General features: G+C 42.6%; 1 protein-coding gene across 1 annotated transcript in view; it reads left to right on the top strand.

Annotated features, from left to right (window-relative positions):
- The window catches only part of SDHA (succinate dehydrogenase complex flavoprotein subunit A), an 82,562-nt gene that overhangs the window by 40,727 nt on the left and 20,683 nt on the right, over positions 1 to 21,152 (top strand). The window contains exons 6-9 of the mRNA XM_075212745.1: positions 1,701 to 1,849; positions 7,414 to 7,538; positions 14,110 to 14,278; positions 16,042 to 16,237. Of these exons, the coding sequence (XP_075068846.1) occupies positions 1,701 to 1,849; positions 7,414 to 7,538; positions 14,110 to 14,278; positions 16,042 to 16,237 (639 nt within the window). The remainder of the gene's footprint in view (positions 1 to 1,700; positions 1,850 to 7,413; positions 7,539 to 14,109; positions 14,279 to 16,041; positions 16,238 to 21,152) is intronic.

The following is a 21,152-nucleotide window of genomic DNA, read 5'->3' on the forward strand; positions in this document are numbered from 1 at the left end:
TTCAGCAGTAGGGGGACACAGTGTGTTATGTTTAACCTCTAGAAGGCAGGTCACCAGAGGTGGGGAAAGAAACTGTTTTATAGTATGGAACATTAAATGCCTGTTCCTCAGTTATATTTTAAGTGCCCTGCATAAGAGGTTGGCTCTAGTATAGATTTTACTTTACTTTTTTTTTTTTTTTTTATTTAAATCTGGACATTATTTGTTATGCTTTAGCTATTATCTCTTATGTATAGTATTGCAATTTCCAGCTATACTTGCAGTTTTGCTTCTTGAATGTCTTGTTTTTTGGTCAGTTAAGTATTTTGTAATATTCTCTAATTCTCCACTGTAAGAGGCTGCAGATTTTTGTGGCACGAGATTAAATAAGGGATGATGATCACTGTATTCCAGTTTGTGGGATAGCTGAACGCCTTGTTAGGCTATTAGAGATGGCAGGAGTAGTGGTTAGAATGTAGAGAGAGAACCTGCCGAAGCAAGAGTTTCTAGGAGAATTTCTCTTGGTGGGTGCAGGATTTATAGGTTCTTGCACATATGACATGGACTTGCCAGTAGCAGGAGTGCTGGGATAACTGCAGTGTTTTCAGTGCTACAGGATCCTATGCCTGCTACAGACTGTTTTCACTGCTTCCAACCTGTAGACCTAATTCAACTTGCTACAGTAATCTATACAGCGACCACTCATTGTCCAGCCTTCCTAGGGACACTGTACTACTGGCCAACATAGACTCACTCCTGCTCAATAAGGGCTCCCCTTTCTCTGTGTGTTTCTTCATTTTTTTTATTTTACATAACTCCTGCTCTCTTGTTAGCCTAGTGTCTGGCAAGTGAGGCTTATCATTTTGTAGTGGTAGCTTGGTAGTCCAGAGATTACCTTTTAATTCTGGTTCATGTATGATTTCCCAGAAATCGATGTCCCAGATAAGAGGTGCTTTAGGACCCAACACTTGGTGGTCCACAGTTATGCCTGTGCCATTTGCCAGACTACTCGAGATGCAATCAGACCCCCTATCACTCCTCCATCTCATCCGGCACCTATAGGGGCTGAAACCCTCCAGGCAATATCTGGGCCACTGTACTTTTGAGAAATGTTTTTGACAAGTTGGTGCTGGAGCAAAATGAGAATTTATGGTGTTCCAATTAATATTGCATGAATGACAAAAAGCAGTCACTTTCCTTCCAATTCAAACCAGAGAAAATAAACAGCACTAAATGTTATAATTGTAATATTTCTTAATATTATCTTAAAAGGCAGAATGTGTATATGGACTCAAAGAAGCAGTTTATTTTATGCAATGTTAATGTAAAACCATAGTAAAGCTAAGTTAATACTAATAAGAAATGCAAGCTTAAGTAGTGGCATCTCACGAGTAAGTCTTTATGAAAGTCGATAAAGGTGTGTATTATAAAGAATTACTAGAACATCAATTGTAATCTCTAGTCTAAATAATAACTCTCTTCTTTTAAGTCTGTTTAACAGAGATACTCCCTCACAATACTTAAGCTTGAGAATAAGATTAATGAAATATTTTCCAAATGACAAATCTGCTACTGTCCCTGCATCAACTTGATGATCTGGACATCATTCTTAAAATATTTCACTTATTTCTGATGCATGTGGGCCCTAATCTACTGTGTGTTTTTTGTTTTGTTTTTGTTAAATTACAGATACTGCAGTAATTCTTCTATTTATTTTATAGTCCTTGCGGTATGACACCAGCTACTTTGTAGAGTATTTTGCTTTGGATCTCTTAATGGAAAATGGAGAATGCCGTGGTGTTATTGCTTTGTGCATGGAAGATGGATCCATACACCGTTTCAAAGCCAAGAACACTGTTATAGCTACTGGGTAATATATTTTTATGCTAGTATGTTACTAGTTTTGTCACAATAATTGCATACGAATTTCAGTATTTAGCTGTATTAGAACTGTGTTTGTGAGATACATAGATATATAATGTGTACCTGATGGTGCAGAATGTTACGTTTATATGGCAAACATAAATTTGTACAACTAATCTAAAGTACTTTTATAGTGCTTATCTGATAGTATGCCTGGGGTCTTCCAACAATTCTTGGTTTGTAGTTCTCTTACAACATAGAGAAAGATAGCCACATAGTGTAGTAGTTTAAAAACATTTATGAATGTAAAGATCAGTTAAACGTATATAAAATAAACAGGCTTAGACATTCATGGAGTGTTGTTTCCTGCCTTCCTACCTTCTGGTAATCCAAATCTCCTGGGGAAGTCGAGATTCTTCTCAAACAGCATAATGTGCCATAAAAAGTCCCAGACTATACACTGATCAGCCACAACATTAAAACCATCTACCTAGTACTGTGTATGTCCCCCCCGTGCCTCCAAAATAGCTGACTTGCCGAAACAGCGACTTCACAAGACCTCTGAAGGTGTTGTGTGGTTCCTCGCACCAAGATGCTGGCAGCAGATCCTTTAAGTCCTGTAGCTTGCAAAATGGGTTCTCCATGGCTCTGACTTGTTTCTCCAGCACATCTCAGAGATGCTCAATCTGATTAAGATTTGGGGAATTTGGAGGCCAAGTCAACATCTTGAACTCTGTCATGTTCCTCAAACCATTCCTGAACGATTTTTGCAGTGTGACAATGGCCTCTTTCAGCAGGATAATGCGCCCTGCCATCAGGGAATACAGTTTCCATGAAGGGGTTTACTTGGTCTGCAACAATGTTTAGGTAGGTGGTATCTGTCAAAGTAACATCCACATGAATGCTAGGACCCAAGGTTTCCAGGCAGAGCATTGCCCAGAGCATCACACTGCCTTCGCTGGCTTTCCTTCTTCCCATAGTACATCCTGGTGCATCTTTTCCCTAGGTAAATGACGCACACACACCCGGCTGCACACATTATGCGTTTGAAAAAAAACAACAAAAAACAACAAAAAAAAACAAACGTGCGTCATCAGACCAGACCACCTTGTTCTATTGCTTCATGGTCCCATTCTGGCGATCACATGTCCATTGTAGGCACTTTTGGCAGTGAACAGGGGTCAGCGGGCATTGAACAAGGAGCTCCTTGCATTCCTAGTAATCAAGGATGCTAACCTGCACGTCCCCATATGGGAGGAATACAAGTGTATCTTTGGCTTTGTGGTCTGAGAGGATCATTATTCGTTCCGGGCTGTACACCTTGGTCTTGTTTTCACAAAAATTATGTCAGTGATGGTGGGCATACTGCGCTTTAGGGGAACCACTATCGTGCCTTATTTGAAGGACCTACTGTTGAAGGTGCTGTCCGCATGTGTCCTCTTCCAGCACATTCAACTGACTATTCATTTTCTGTAATCTCCCAACTGGGTTCTCAATCTATTCAAGTCGTCCTTGATTCCAGCCCAACAGAAGCAGTTCCTGGACTTGAACTTGGACACAGTGTGCAAAATGGTGTTCCTTCCGGAGGACAGGGTTCGTTTGCTACTGCGAAAAACCAAGTCCCTTCTGGTCAGGCGGGATGTATCGCTTCTCCACTGCATGAAACTGATTGGAACTATGGTGTCTGTGTTCGAGTCTATGCCCTTGACCCAGATTCATTCCCAACTGCTCCAGAGAGAGCTTCTCCAGAAATGGTTCAAACCCCCCCCCACCCTTCATCTGGACAGTCAGATCATTTTGCTGTCCGCATTGACACATCCTTCCCTCATGTGGTGGTTATTCAGAGCAAATCCGGTAATGGGTCTGTACTTCAACTCCTGGGAATGGACCCTGGCTACCACAGACATTGGTCTGTGCGGTTTGTAGGCAGTCCTAGGTTTTCTCCGGTTCCAGGGCCTTTGACGGACAAGGACGACTCCTGTGGAAACCAATGTTTTGCAACTTGGGAGATGTGCAAGGTGCTCGTTCAGGGTGAATGGGTTCTGGCCGAAAGACCCCTGAAGGTCCAGAAGGACAACACAACCACAATGGTATACCTGAACCATTAAGGGAAAAGCACAGTGCCATGCGCGATGCGAGAGATGGCGCAGATCATGGTTCTGGTGGACATTATGTTTCGGTGGTATCGGCCATCTTTATCCCGGAGGTGGAAAACTGGGAGGCTGACTAGCTCAGCCAAAACAGGATCCACTTGGAGAAATGTTCCCTTCACGCAGAGGGTTTTGTGCTTCTAGTTCATCATTTTGGTCAGCTGGATATTGAGCTCTTGCCGTCCTGTATGAGCTTCAAGGTAACTCTTTTTTCTGCACGAAATCCAGGGATCCGGCGGCGAGGTACACTGATGACATGACATCTCCTGTGAAGATTTCGTCTGGTATGCCTGTTTTTCCTCTATTTCCCATGCTCCCGCGGGTGCGTAAGAAACTCGGGAGAATGGGTTGCTGCCATTCTGGTGGCTCCAGATTGGCCGTGCAGAATGTGGTTGTGACAGGATGGACTGCCTATGCCACCCTGTCTGTTGCTGGGAACCAGCTGGGCTTGCTTTGCCAACTTTCCCTTTCTTTATCCCAATTGCGCCCTCGCCGTAGTAGGAGGGGCTTACAATGCTACCACCACTGGACTCCTTCTCGGCATCCAGAACTGCGTTCCTTCTGCTTCACTGTCGCTGCCTATGTACCCTCTTGCTGGTGTACCTTGGCTGGTACCACTGACCTCTTCCTATAGTTCAGGGTTGCTCTGGATGGATACCCCCCTGGCCCGAGCTGCTGGATAGCGGGCAGAGCGGTGGTACTGGAACGCTGGGTCCAAACCATGCCTCTGGTGGCATAGGCGGTCCATCCTGTCACACGAAGGTTACTGTTTTCGCACTTCACAACTTAGTATATCCTGCTTGCCATCTTTCCTAGTTTTGCCAATGGCCTCCACCTCTTCTCTCTGAAACTGCACGTTTTGGCGCTCTCCATCTTCTTTCAGTGCAAGTTGACTGTTAATGAAGGATGTCCAGACTTTTGTACAAGGGGTACTGCATATACTGCCCCCCTTTGTACACCTGGTAGAACCCTGGGATCTCAATTTAGTGCTGAGGACTCTTGCTAAAGAACCCTTTCGAGCCTTTGGATTATGTTGTTCTCGGTTACGTTAATTAAAAGGTGGTATTTTTATCGAATTTCCTCTGCTAGTCTGGTGTCAGAGTTGGGGGTGCGGTGCTGTAAACCCACCACCCTACAGTCTGATGGGTACCTTGTCCTCCTTCATGATAACAAGAATACATTCCTCCAGAGCTACTTTGGCGAAGGAGACAACCTTTAGCACACTATTATACAAGTCAACATAAGGCATAATAACTTTGTTAAATGTCTTGTAGTAAATGGCTGTGAAATCGTCAGGGCCTGGCGCCCTGTTCGCTTTCATGTTTTTAATAATACCTGAGATTTCTTGAATCGTGAAATCTGCCCCTAATTGGTTTAGAGCAGTTTGGTAGGCGACAATCGGAGGAAGCGCTTAGAGCCCTCTGCCGAAGGGTCATCCAGTTGTGAGATATTGTAAAGTTTACTGTAATAGCTCCTAAATTATTCTGTTATCTGATTTGGGTCTTGTGTTAGACCATCTGAGTGACATTTGATACGGAGTACATTACTTTGGGAGAGTTTAGATCGTAGCCGGGATGCAAACAGCCTGTTCGCCTTGTCGCCCTTCTGATAAAGACTTTGGTTTAGGCATTTAAGGGAATCTTCTGCTCTAGCGAAAAGCAAAATGTTTAACTTCCCAATCGCTGTCCTAATAATAGTTTTTTTTCTAGCATATGCTAATCCGTCTGCCATGGATTACAGCTTTCTGGGCATCCCACAGGAGCGCAGGGGAAATAGTAGTTTGTCTTGTAGTAGTGGTGGATTTCTGTGTCTATCTGGGATTTAGGCCTCTAGTATTTTATGAATAACCATGGTAGTTTTTAAATAAGATGGTAAGCTCTTCACATATTTATTGAAGAATATTTGCGCAGATGCATGAGAGGGTTAATGAATAAAGGTTAACTGGCTACTATTGGCCTCCCTGGTGGTTTGTCAATGAATTTTATGTATTTTCAGTAGATTGTTAAAAATAGGCACAATAGGGTGATGATGATGATGTATATTGGTACTCCAGTTTGTGTGTTGTTCAGATCACCAAAATGAGGGGAGAAATGTGCCAACGATGGCATGATTGACGGCAGATGGGATGTTTTGAGTATCTGAAACTACTGATTTCCTGGGATTTTCACGCACAACCGTCTCTGAATGTGTTTTGTTTTGCAAACCATTCTCTGTAAACCCTAGTGTTCAGCAATTCTGTAGGTGAAAACTCCTTGCGTAATGAGAGATGTCAGAGGAGAATCGCCAGACTGGTTCAAGCTGACAGGAAGGCAACAGGAATTCCAATAACCATGTATTACAGTGGTGTGCAGAAGACCATCTCTGAACGCATAGCATGTTGAAATGTGAAGTGAATGGGCCTAACTGGGTTCCTCTCCTCTCTGTTAAGCATAGGAAACAGACTACAGTGAGCACTGGTTCTCCAAAACTGGAAGTTGAAGCTTTGGGAAAACTTCATCTAATTTCAGTTGCAACATGCAGATGGTAGGGTTAGAATTTGGTGTAAACATGAATCTGTGGCTTCATCCTGCCTTGTATACATACACAGGAGCTTCCTTAAGATACTCCTTGATACACTGAACATCAAGGAGTATGTTGGTATCTTAAGGAAGCGCCGGTGTATGTATACATTTTTGTTTTTTCGTTTGGAATTTAGAGTGGTAGTGGCATCTCTCATATATACTTGGCTGCATCCTTAGTGAAGCGCCAGAGATATTTCAGTTGTCTGTTTATTGCCTTGTGTTAACTGTATAAAATGTTTGTATTTTTAACCTCACACTGGATAATGGCTGTATGTGTAGAGCATTAATTTTACATTTCGGAGATGCAGGGTGTTATATTGCGGAGCGGTTTTTTAAAAGTTGACCACTCCTTTTAAAACCATAAAGATCTGTAACCATTTGTTTCTTGAAGACTCAAAATTGTGCAAACTCCTGTTCTTTCAAATCTTCAAGTAATAAACTGTCATGAATCTTTGTATATTTCCTTTATCGGCCAAGCCCTCCTTCTGTACTTGTCAGCTAATAATAGATTGCTTTGAAGCCTGTTTAATTTCCATGCATTCATGCTGCAGTGAAATAGCAAGTACTAGAGTCCACATAAAGCAGTTTTATAGCTCTGTGGAATACTACGGAGAGTTCTAGACCAATTTTTAAATCTCAAGTTCTATTAGCCACAGGACAAACCTGGGTCCCTACTTCAGGTAACAGGGTTTCCATATTTGCAATATGGGGAGAGGGGCACAAGTTACCTATATTGCGGAATGTTTGTCCATAAGTTGACAATACTAAGTAATGAAGGTTAAAATAAAGACTTTAGAAGTGTTGGGTTTTGTTTTTTTTGTTTAAAACGTGTCTCTAACCTTCTTTATTCTTTCTCCCAGGGGATATGGCCGTACATATTTTAGCTGCACTTCGGCGCACACATGCACTGGTGATGGTAATGCCATGGTGACAAGAGCTGGGCTTCCTTGCCAAGATTTAGAGTTTGTACAGTTTCACCCAACAGGTACAATCTATTTTTTTTATTATTCTCTTGAACATGAAGTTTGACTAACTGGTTTATTATTGTAGATTTGTAAGGCGCCACAGTACTCCGCAGCGAAGTACAGCAGGATAAACAGTACATATATAAAACGGGGACATACAAGGTAGACAGAATAAATGCAGACATGAAAACAAAAGGTATGAAGGACCCTGCAAGTTAGAGAGCTTACATTCTAAATGGTAGAGGGCACAGCTGAAACGAGGAGCAAATGTGCCTGAGACTGGATATTGGGATAGTTGTGAGGGTGCATTAGTGTGAATAGTGTTATCGAGGATTTGGTCGCCTCTAAAAAAGAGATTGGTTTTCAAAGAGCATCTAAAGATTTGAAGACTGTGAGAAAGTTTGATTGAGCGTGGTAGGGAATCCCATATGTGGGAAGCAGCACGGGAGAAGTCTTGAAGGCGGTATTGAGAGGTGGTTACCAGAGACGAGACGAAGCACAGGTCAGTGGTAGATCTCAGACGGCGGGAGGGAGAGTTTTATTTATGAGATTTGAGATGTATGCAGGAGTAGTGTTGTTGAGGGCTTTGTAGGTAAGGGCGAGTCATTTTGATTCTGGAGGACACAGAACCAGTGTAGAGATTTGCAGAAGTGATGCAGCAGATGTGGAGCGGTGGGAGAGGAAGATCAGTCTTGCAGCAGCATTTAGGATGTATTGAAGTGTGGATATATGGGTGTCAGGAATGCCAGATAGAAGGAGGTTGCAATAGTCAAGATGAGAGATAAGAGAATGGATAAGAGTTTTGATAGCATTTTGAATACGAAAAGGGCGTATTCTGGCAATGTTTTTAAGGTGGAGTCGACAGAACTAGGAGAGAGTCTGGATGTGAGGAATAAAGCAGAGAGCGGAGTCAAGTGTGACACCAAGGCAGCGGGCTTGGGAGACTGAGAAAATTTTGGTGTTGACAGTGAGGGAGATTTGAGGGCAGATAATAAGCTCTTTTTGGACACGTTGATCTTTAGGTAGCGTTGGGACATCCATGTGGAGATTGCAGGAAAACATTTTGTTACACGAGATAGTACAGAAGGAGGTCAGGGGAAGAGAGAGAGAGATTTAGGTGTCATCAGTGTAGTGGTGGTATTGGACGGTGAATGAGCAAATTAGTGCCCCAAGAGAAGAGGTGTACAATGAAAAAATAAAGTGCCAGAGCCTTGTGGATAGTGGGATTGGAGGGGAGGATGGTGCCAGAGGTAGAAACACTAAAGGAGCAGTTCGATAGGTAGGAAGTGAACCAGGAAAGAACTGTGTCACGAAGGCCAATGGAGTGAAGGGTGTGTAGGAGATTCCTTTTGGGAGACACTGCTACCATAGGGTATAGAGGCTGGTTCAGAAGCTGGGCATTTAAATCTGCTTTGACGCTGACCATGTTTTCTTCTGCCCTTCATTAAGGATCAGAAGTTTCTGTCCTCCGCAAAGACCTATCCAGGTTTTCAATGCTCTGACCACGTCTAGAAATTGAAGAGACTCCCTTCCCATTTTATCCTAGGAAGGGAATATCAGTGTGTCACGAGCCGCGGCGGTACTCACAGCCGCCGCGGCTCGCTTCCTGCCTGCCCCTGCGTCCCGGCCGTCACCATGACGACCGGGACGTCACTTCCCCTTCCTACCCGGCCGTCGCCAAGGCAACGGCCGGACGCCTCTGTCACATAGCGCTGCGTCCCGGCGCTGTTGGAAGCCGGGCACATGCGCAAAAGATGACACAGCCTGTGGGCTAATTAAAGGGGACTAGTTACAGGCATTAGCCTGCATCTGTGTGCACCTATCAGGGACTAGCCCTGATTGGTCTGGTGCTATGTTTCTCATTAGTCTGCAGGGGTGCATGTAAGTTTTGATTGGGCCAACTGTGTATTTAAGGCAATGAGGTCTGCTGCCTCATTGCCGGTTATAGCTTCTGTGCTCCAGTCTGCTGACCTGCTTGTTCCTGTTCTAGTCTTCTGAGACCGATACTGATTTCCCGTGTATGACCCTTGGCTTTGAATTGGACTTCCCTTGTGTTTCCTGTGACCCTGATCTCTGGCCTGTTTACCGTTTCTGCTATCCGCCTGTGACCCCTGACCTCAGCTTGTTTACTGATACTGTTGTCTGCTGCCGGCCTTTGACCTCTGCGTGGACCTCACTCCGCTTGCCTGGGTTCTCCCCAGCCGGTACACACTTCACGACCCTCTGTCAGTCTGCGGCCCAGTCTGTCCCCATTATCAGGGGCTCCAGTGAACACCTGACTGGCAGAGTAGATTCCGGGTTGTGTTGTGCCGGTTGGAGGGGTTCCTAACACAGTGTCCTGGTTCAGGTGGAACTTTGACACCACTTTGGGCTGGAAAGATGGTCATCATGGAATAAAAGAAAAAGTGATCTGCTGGATAAAGTACTCCATTCAGAAACTCTCCTTGCCAAGGTTAGCCAGGAGAAATGCTGCTTTCATGTAAATAATTTGAGCAGTTAGTCTTTCAACTCCCACTGTTTGAATTCCAGCAAAGCTGAGTGGGCCAAATCAAGATCCCAAGGTGCATTTGATGGAACATAAGGTAGCTGAACATGGAGGACACTTTGTAAGAAAATCTGGAATAAGGGTTAATTTCTTCTTAAATAGACTGACCGGGCCAAGATTTGTATCTGAAGAGCTTTGAGTCTCAAGCCACTGTCGAGACTGTCCTGTAAGAAAGAGAAGACTCTCCAATTTAATAGTAGAATTATTTAACTCCTTTCCATACCAGGATAAGACTCTTAGCTTGAAGGATCATGGCTTCAACAGCCACACAGTTAAAGCCAGCTGAGGTAAGTTTTGGTGCAGAAATGGGCCCGGACTTTGTAGATTGGCGCATAAAGGAAGTCTCCTTATTGGCCTTGCCGCCATCTTTACAATGCAGGCATACAATGAATTTTAGGCTAATTCGTAGTTAACAGGTTTACAGGACTCCTTTATCTGGCCTTTTTTAGTACCTGGGTAAACATAACGATCTGTGGAAACAGGCATATAAAGTGATAATTCCACAGATCCCTAGTTCTTGAGAAATCCAAATCACTCTTGTGGTTTAGACAAGTGGCCGTCATATCATCCTCCATTGACCCCCTCTCTTCCATGATCCGACGAAAGGCCTCTGAGTGGAGAAGCATTCCACATGATGAATGGCATGATTGCTCAGGAGGCACGCTTCCCAGGTTACCACCACTGGGATGGATACTTCTGATATTGCCGGTTCATACCCTAATTGCTTACGAATTCTTTGAGAGATTTTATTGCTCAGTTGTATATGTATGTTTTATAGGGTATATGACCATTTAAGTACTGTCTAAATGAAATCAATATTTTAACATTTGTATTTTTTGCAGCTTCTGTTTCTGCCTTCTATATTTCAATAATTTATAGACTTATTAGAGCGCTGTTTGATTTAGTGTGTGTATGGTGGCTCCCCCTCATGATTTATGTATGCCACAACCATGGCATTGTCGGTCTGATTTGAACTCGTGCTGCTCTGTCTATTAGGATTGCCTGTATCTTGATTGGAGGATTTTCTACCACTCGTGAGTTTTGTTTCATGAGAAAGCAAAGATTCCCATTAGTGTGCTCTAAGACACTGCAGTCATAGGTGCTGTGTCCCTGTTGGCTGGCGTCTATAGTCCTTTTGGTCCAGTCCCAGATGCTGAAGGGACAGCCCTTGAGATTGTCCACCATCAGCCGTCACAGAATAGACTGCTTTGTTAGAGATGACCACTTGTTGAACTGAGAGACTAATCATAGATTGGAAATGGACCATTTGGTTGGGTTTCGTTTTGAGAAGTGGAATTGTGCAACTGCATCACTTCGAAAGTGGACATAATTTTCCCCAACAGCTTCATGCATAGTAGAATAGATATCTGAATGCGGGTTGCGCTCAATAGCTTTTGGATCATAAGGATCTTTTCCTCCGACCAGAAGACTCTCTGGTGTTGAAGAGGCGACCCAAAAATATTTATGCCTTCGGATGGGACCAAATTTTTTATAATTTTTGATCCACCCATGTGCCTCCAGTCTGGGCTGTTACCCGTAGGTGAGTGTAAAGAAGGGATAAAGAGCCTCTTTTAAAAAGAAGCAATCTATATAGGGAATCTGTGGCTAGATCACTTATAAATAATTTAAATATATTATTACAATAAGTTATTAGCACAGTGGGCCAATTTATATAGTTGCAAATGTACTAATTCTTGATTCTGTGGAAATGTACTTATTTTATTATATTGCGTGGCACTTTGTATAGGCAATGTCTTAATTTCTGAGAAATTAATTTGTAACTTCTGAGACAGCATGTTATGATTTGGATTTGTATAATTATTCTAAAGAAAGTTCCTCGTGTTAATTATACCTTTTCATCTCGGTGGCCAACACGTTTGTTTCGCCTGCATGCACAGCAGGGGGGGGCTGCTGCCTCTGTCTGTGTGGCTTGTAACATGCAACTCAGATCCTGTCCAAATAATGCACACAGAAGGCTCTGGGATGTAGCAGATTAATGTAAAGTGTGTTAAGTATAAATTGCATTTAAATCCATGTTTGGGGAAGCATATTGCATCCTGATACTAAAAATAACTGGGACTTCTTGGGGCCAGAAAAGCGTTCAGGGGGCTGGCTTACCCCCTGCTAGGCTGTGTCCAAAACTGTATAAAATAGCACTGATTTGTACTGAAATGTATCATTATTGTTCCATCTGACTTTCTGAACACAGGTTCCTTCAACCAGTGTAGGTTTAGAAAAGGTGGCAACTGATCATCCACCCTTCATGGCAATTCCCATCTTTGGTAAGCAAACTGGAATCTGTGCGGAGTCTGAAATTTTGTCTCGTTTTGCCAAGGCCTCACTTGGAAGTTTTGTCCACTTATTCAAAAAGAGAAATACTTTGTTTCCCTCTTTTCTTAAGTGAATGCTTGACACTGTCTGATCCATGTCTAGCATGTTAAGGACCTACTACACAGCAAGAACAAAGTCCTTGACTCCTTCCTAAATCCTGCTGGGTCTTAGAAACCGGAATCCCACATTAGCTCGCTCACCTCCTGTGAGGGACCATCAGATTCAGATAGGACTGAATCTGGACTGGCGTTTTCACTGTCTCAGGGTCAAAGAGGATTCCAACAATCTCACTATTGAGGAAGAAACACGCACTAGCCCTTGTACAGACTTCTTCCAGCTCCTAGCCCAAAGTGGTTCCACCTCCGGACCTATTGCAGGCTTGGATGTGTCCTTGAAGGACCCTCCTGAGGAAGTGACTGTGCCCCATATAAGCTAACGGAGAGAATAGAGGATGAGTTTTTGCTTGCCTCCTTGGGACATGCTGCAAGTAGAGTTGGCTCTGTAATGGACTGAGCCAGCAACTCTGTCTCTGCTGACACCATTTTAACTGCATTCCCCCCACCAGACATGCACGGACCATGGTCCGCCACCTCACAAGCTGCGCATTGGGCTTCTTGTTCTTGACGTCCGATTGCCAGACTAGCACTCTCCTTCTCAGACTTCAACTCTGTCGTGAGTCTACAATCTTACATGAAGAGCATGTGAAGCAGAAAAATTTATATAACAATATTATGTTATACAGTATACTGAAGATATCACTATCAGGACACAAGCACAGAAATAGGATACATTTTGGAGCCAGTTCAGAAGTAGCACACTGTCCATAGGACAGGTTGCCAAAACTGCCACCCTGTCCTTGGTGAATTCTCAAATAAAAAGATAGTCCTCACTATCTGGCCTGCCTCTGACTCAGCTGCCCTTCTTTCCTTCAGGGAGAGGAGAAACGCCAGGTACATGTCTTTGGACCGTCATATTGAAAACTGCGCTCACCAATGACAATGGAGGAGAAAAAGGGAAAGATAACAATCCGAATGCAGCGCCAGCTGACTGAGTACGCATCACTCCCACATGGGAGTACAGTTAATGCTGCTGTAGCATTGAAAAGCTTGTAAATGAAAATAAAACTAATATAATTTATTTTTACCTATTGTTTTAATGTGGCTGCCATAGGCAGCCCTGTGCAGAAGCACTTGCCTCCTAGGGCACTTGGTTTAAACTGAAGCTTCATTGTTGAGGTGTTCTAGCAGGGAAGAGCTTCTGAAACTATGCAGTTTGAGCTCAAAGTGCTCTACTGGATCAGCCTCTGGTACCCCATGGTAGCAGTGTGCCCCTAATATAGTGCAGACAAAATATACTATTCATTTTATTACATATTTCAGTGAAATGTCTACAAATTTAATCTGTTCCAAAGGTTATGGGTGTGGATAATGGATAAAATCAGGACTTTTAGTACTATATGAAAACAAAGACACATAGTTTAAAAGATAAAGCCATGACATATGTAATGGTATATGTAACCTGTATATAGCTAGTTTGGAAAAATAAAAAATAAAAATTCCCCTGAAGCCCCCCCAATATGTGCCAGAGAAATTCTTGCTCCTTTTTCCAATTCTCCTTGCACAGCTGCTGAGAGAATTGACTGAGAAAAGCTGGTTTACCAATATCTTTGTGGCTTTGCTACTGAGGTGAAAGTAATTATTGCATTGTTATTGCAGGTATTTATGGAGCTGGTTGCCTAATTACTGAAGGTTGCCGTGGTGAGGGAGGCATTCTCATCAATAGCGAAGGTGAAAGGTTTATGGAAAGATATGCCCCTGTAGCGAAGGATCTTGCTTCTCGTGATGTCGTATCCCGTTCTATGACAATTGAGCTTCGTGAAGGAAGGTTTGTGCTTGAGGAAACAGATGTTGCATTGAGACTTGTGTCCTCTTCTAAACTGTCTTTATGAACTAATGGAACATGCCTGTGGTTTATAGCTAACCTCGTTTGGCTGCTGAAACCTTATATTTTAAATAAAAATGGGTTTGATGTGTATGTATGGGTATACCGCTCATTGGCCACTTTATTAGGTATAGTTGCTCATTAAGGCAAATATCGTATCAGCCAATCATGTGGCAGCACCTCCATGCCTAAAAGCATACAAACATGGTCAATAGGTTCAGTTGATCAGACCAAGCATCAAAATGGGGAAGAAATGTGTTATAAGTGACAACAATAAAATGATTATTGATGCCAGATGGGGTGGTTTGAATATCTCAAACTGCTGATCTCCTGGCCTTTTCACGCACAACAGTCTCTAGAGTTTACAGAAAATGGTGCGCAAAACAAGCCATGCAGTGTGCAGCAGTTCTGTGGATGAAAACTCCTTGTTAATGAGAGGTCAGAGATTTAAGTGGACAGGATGGTGACAGTAACTCAAATAACCATGTGTTCCGACACAGGGGCGGATCTAGAAAACTGTTGTACCCGTGGCGATTTAGGTCCCGCCCCCTTTCTAACATCTTAGGCTGCCGACTGTTAAACACAATCAGAGCAGCCAGGCAGCGCACTGTCCCTGCCTGTCACGGCTGGACGGACCTGCACATACTGTGCAGCCGTCGGCAGCAAGTGTCTGTTAGGGGGGGGGGGGCGATTGCCCCGATCGCCCCCCACTTGGATCCGCCACTGTTCCGACATTGGCATGCACAAGTGCATCTTTGAATGTACATCAAACCTTGAAGTAGAAGACCACACAGATTTCTACTCCTGTCGGCTAAAAACCAAGATAAAACTAAACTAAAAAACTAAAGGGAACACAGGCTCACTAAAACTGGACAGTTGAAGATTGGAAAAACATCACCTGGTCTGACGTATCTCGATTTCTGCAACATGAATCCATGGATTAATTCTGCTTTGTGTCAACTGTGCAGCTGGTGACAGTGTAATGCTGTGGGAAATGTTTTCTTGGCGCATTATGGCCCCTTAAAATAATTGAGCATCTTTTGAATGCCACAGTCTACCACAGAGTTGTTGCTGACCATGTGCATCCCTTTATGACTACAGTCTATCTATCTATCTATCTATCTATCTTGTACTTCAAGGAGCAAAAAGCATCTGTCATATCAAGCTGGTTCCATGAACATGACAATGAGTTCAGTGTACTCCAATGGCCTCCAGAATCCAGTAGAGCACCTGTGCTGGAACTGGAGATTTGCACCATGAATATGTCGCCACAAATCTGCAGCAACTACGTGATGCTATCATGTCAACATGGATCAGAATGTCTAGGGAATATTTCCAGCACCTGGTTGAATTAATGCCACAAACTTTGTGCTATTCTGGAGGCAAAGTGGGATTCTACCCAATATTAGAAATGTGTACTGAATGAAGTGGCCACTGAGTGCATCTGTATGTCTGCTTGTTGCTTATTGACAAACTCTTTAGTTTTGTTCTGTGGTATTATTTCCTCTTTAAATGCTTGTTTAGAAGTATACATCAATTTATATTACAAACAAGGGTACAGATTAGTAAGTCTAAAATTAAGAAATAAACTAATTCAGTCAGATAAAGCCTCACAAAATATATTAGTATATGCAACAAATATAGAAATGCTACGGAGAACCAATTTTTCCATATTTTCACAAGCATTTGTCTTTTGTTTTTTAAAGAGGCTGCGGACCAGACAAAGATCATGTCTATCTACAGCTTCACCACCTTCCACCTCAGCAGTTGGCTTCCCGTCTTCCAGGCATCTCAGAAACGGCTATGGTATTTGCTGGAGTTGATGTCACAAAGGAGCCCATCCCAGTTTTACCCACAGTCCATTATAACATGGGTGGAATCCCAACTAACTTTAAAGGACAGGTACAGTTACTATCATGAGTCAATTATAACAGTCATACTGCGCACACATCTCATGTTCGAATAGGTAAGGCAACTTATTTACCTCCTTTTTGTTTTTTCCTTGTGTATTATAAGTCTGGGGAAATCTGAAGCAGGGTGTAGGTACTGCCTGCAGGAAGTTGGACAGAACTTGCATTAAACTATGGCATACAGAGGAGCAGTACATTTTTTTATATATTTTTTAAATAAAGGTATCCAGTGGTTCCTTTTTCGCAATTAGTACTCTTCTTCCAGATTTTAGGACAATACTGCTGGTTTGCTTGGTCTCAGACAGTCTCCTAGTCAACTGGCTCCATTCTGCACTGAATGTGTATTACCCTCACTTCAACTGTCCTTTTATCACTGTGTTGCTTTTTGCTGAACTAGGTGTACTTTCTTATGCAGATGTACTTGCTCAGGAGTCTTCATTTCCTGAGTAAGCTTTTCTACTTTTACTTTCCTCAAGAGCTGAGGCCTCTGTGCGTGTCTGGGCCCCAAGACCCAGTTTCCAGTTTGAAGCTAGATGGTTTTCTCATCCACCTTGTCCTCTGCTCTCAAGTTGAGGTACACAGCATTTTTCGGTTTGAGGTCTGCTTTTGCGAAATTGTACTCCATTTGAAGGTACCTGTAATAGGATCCTGTGATCCGCTATAATAATGATACAATGCCTTTTGATCTTATTAATAACCATTAATTATTGTGATATAATGCAATTTGCTTCTTTTTCGCTATTTTAGTCACGTCGAATAATACGCACCCGTGACTTCTCAGATGTACTTTAGAGGCATTATTTCACTCAACCTTTTGAGCTTTCGCCTACTACCATGCCAACCATAAACAAGGTATCCCAGTTGTTATGCTTGCGCATCCCAACTCGAAATCCGTAGGAGCGACTTACGTGATTCCTGTGTTACGTGATTTACTAGGCAAAGCTTGACTAGTAAAAGCTATTCGTTCACAGCTCCGCTCACCTAAATATTTTCTCTGGCAGTTTGTTTAGATAGCCTCCGAAACAAAGATTAGGAATAAATTGGTCCAGAGTCCTTACTATTTTCTGAATGCCGCATATATTTATTCGCACAAGGCACTGATATTGCTGTCTCAATAATGAATACGCTAACAGCCACATACGGACCCTATTAACCCCAGTGACGCTTATAAGGGGTCACTCTTTGCACAGGCTGGTGCGGTCCTTCCTTTCCCCCTGTGAAAATATCTATATCTCTATCTATATATGTATATCTCTATCTCTATATCTCTCTATCTTGTCAAATAGCCCACCATTATGTATTTATCGCTAAATAAATACCAATCTATCATTTACCTCACTATACTGCATTATCTATATAAACTTTCATTCATCCTATTCATTCCAGTTATCTAATCATACAAAGCAGGCATAAGGATACAAGTCTTTTACTTTACAAAGATAAACATGCATACATACAATATGATAATACATTATAGATTAAACAGACAATGCTAAAACTTCAGAAGTAAGTATATAATATCCTATTTTGGTGTGTGTGTATATATATGTGTATATATATATGTGTGTGTATGTATGTATGTGTATATATATATATATGTATATATATATATATGTGTATATATATATGTGTATATATATATATATATATATATATATATATGTGTATATATATATATATATATATATATATATATATATATATATATATATATATATATATATATATTTTACTAGTGTATATGCTGTAAGACAGAAATGTATAGGAGTGAGTGAGTGTATGGTCAGTATTGCTCTTTCGTGTTCTATGTGTATAGATGTAACAAGACAGAGAGAGAATGGGCCTGAGTCATTAAGAATATGAAGGCAAAAAAAGGAGTAAATGTTCTCCAGGACAAACCATGTTACAATACAAGGGGTGCAAATTAGTTTATTATTTTGCACATAAGTTAAATACTGACTGTTTTTTTTCATGTAGAACATAAATACTTGATAGTTTTATTTTTACACTGAAATTAAAAGTTGATCTAGGACATGCCCTACTCCAATTACAAACCTGACCCCACATTTTATATTTAACTCCCCCCTCCAATGCAACATGGTTTTGCCCAGATGCAAAGTTACTCCTTTTTTTATGCCTTGCTCTGCTTAATGACTCGGCCCAATGTGTTTTAAGAATGCATGTGTGTATGCCATGTGGTTTTGAAAGATGGGGGATGGGATTATAAATTGCAGGGAGAATACATATAAGGTGAATAAACAGATAGATGTTTAAGTGGTAGATACAGAAAGATTAAATGAAAGAGAGAAAGATATAAGAAGATAAAAGTTAGACAAATAATGTATAGCTTACCGTGGAGTGGTTATGTCCTCTGGGCTACAGGTATAAGAGAAGTCCCCAGCTTCCAAGTGTGTATGTGGTGTGATCAAAAGAGGCCTATTACAGACTGAGTTGAAGCTTATAAACCTTTACCCATAATGCATTGCTTTAGGTGTGAGTGGTTGACCTCTGCCACACCCACGCAACTGGACACAGTCTGCAATGATGACTCATTGCTCTGTGTTTCTTAGTAAGCACATGTCTTTTCTTTATTTGAACCAAACTTACTGTGGAGTCACATATGAGAGACAATTTCTTTGTCTGGAATGCTCTGGCTTTCAGCCAGTTCATATCTTAATCTGCGCATATGTTCGGCGCACGTAAACAGCAGTGTAATGCTAACGGCTATTATGCGTGGCTAAAGCTCCGCCCACGGCGACTGCGTCATCAATGGCAATATAGGAGCACCTTCACAGTACCACAACGAAACATAACTGGCTTAAAAATGTGAAATGCTTAGAATTGTTTAAAAGAAAATATGAACATCTTTACACTTATGCCATACGCCTCAACATTTTTAAAATGTCTCTGTTGCAATGGCAGTGTGTGCGGAGGTGTGCTTATTCTACATATGGGGTTTTGGCACCTACGGCGTGGGCTATGCCCCTCCTCTGTAACACACTTGACGTCCCTCACCTCTATTGCTTTTCTTATTTGTTCCCTTACTTCTGAAGGTAACACTCTTTCCTTCATCCTCAACAGAGATAATATTATCACCTTCCTCATCTGTTGGTCACACATTCCCGTGCACATTACTTTCCTGTGGCCCCAGGTACACTCATTCGGACTCTTTCTCTCTGAAGTAGTACAGTGACAGTCTGATGGCTAATCAGAGTGCAGCTCATTCTGATTTGCTGTCAGACTGACTTCACTTATGAATAGCCACTACTATTACTATTATGGGAATTTTCTTGCATCCTATGGGGAACACTGGAGTCACAGTGGGGTATAGATGTGGTGTGAGGAACTCTGACACTTAAAATAAAACTCCTCCCCCCCAATCAAAACCGAGGACTTTAGCCACTTGAGGTATAAAGTGCCTGCAGAAGCTGGCTTTTTTTTTTTTTCTTCCTTTTTTTCTAGGGCTGATTAGCAGGCCCCACTTCTAAGCATTTATTTAATAAGACTGTAAGATTTGTACCTGTTGCATTGGACTTTCCCTGAAGGCATAGCAGCAGTTTCATACAGAAGTGGGCTGACAGCACATTTCCAACTTTGCAGAACCTCTGCAGGCAGTAACCCCAGGACCTGGCACCACCAACGGTGGACAACAAGACAAACTCTTGCAGCAGTGGATTGCCAGATTGTCCCTGGAGGTACCTTCTCTGTTAAAGCACCCCCTGACAGAGAGTCTCCATTCTATAATCTATTCAGAGAGTGAGGTACTACCACCCCGAGATCTAAAATTCCGACACAAGTATGCTGTACCATTTAACTGTTTATTGGCAGTTGTCAGGATGGTAAAACAGTTCCAACGCTGGTTCGGCAATAATATTAGAAACAGTACACAAAAATCCCCACCACCTACATCTGGCTAGACATTACATCCCTGTCTGCAAGCCGGCCACTTACTAGCATCTGTGGTCCCAGCCACACATATAGACAGTGCCCTCCATCCCAGCACTACAACAAATCACAGCAAAGCAAACTGATTACACCCATGTGGAACACCTGTGTGTGTGCGCGCACGCTAAAGGCAGAACCTAGGGAAAACTTAACCCTGTCTGCAGCCTGCTACTGCAGACTAACTGTGTTCCTAAACATACTCCAATGGCATCCGTTTGGAGATATAATCTCCTGCTGAAATCTGGTGCTTGGAGTATTTGTGCCGAACCCGAAGATCCCGCCAGGCTGCTTCCGACCAGACCAGCTTGTCTGGACAAGCCTTTTTTAGGAGCTCTGTAAGTGGAGCAGCCCTAGTGGCAAAATTGACCATAAACCGGCGATAGTAGCCCACTAGGCCCAAAAAAGGTTATCAGCTGGATCTTCTGCACAGGCTTGGGCCAATCTGACGGCCTTTACTTTATCCACTTGGGGTTTGACCTGACCCTGTCCCACAACATACCCCATGTATTTGACCTTGTGCATAGCCAATGCACATTTTTCTGGGTTGGCGATTAAACCCGCCTCCCTAAGCGAGGATAATACTGCCTCCACTTTGGGTAGATGTGTCTCCCACTCCTGTGAGTGGATGACTATATCATCTAGGTATGCAGCTGCATACTCCTGGTGTGGTTTTAGGAGACAATTCATGGCTCTTTGGAAGGTGGCGGGAGCCCCATGTAGCCCGAAAGGCAGAACCTTATACTGGAACAACCCATCTGTTGTTGAAAAGGCTGTCTTAGCCTTTGCAGATGGTGTTAGGGGAATTTGCCAGTAGCCTTTGGTTAGATCTAATGTCGTGAGGTACCGACTATTGGCTAAGGTTTCCACTAATTCATCAATGCGAGACATCTGATATGTGTCAAAATGGCAGACTTCGTTTAACTTCCTAAAGTCGTTGCAAAAGCGAATACTCCCGTTTGGCT

Source organism: Mixophyes fleayi, chromosome 5, assembly GCF_038048845.1.
Source record: "Mixophyes fleayi isolate aMixFle1 chromosome 5, aMixFle1.hap1, whole genome shotgun sequence".
NCBI lineage: Eukaryota > Metazoa > Chordata > Amphibia > Anura > Limnodynastidae > Mixophyes > Mixophyes fleayi.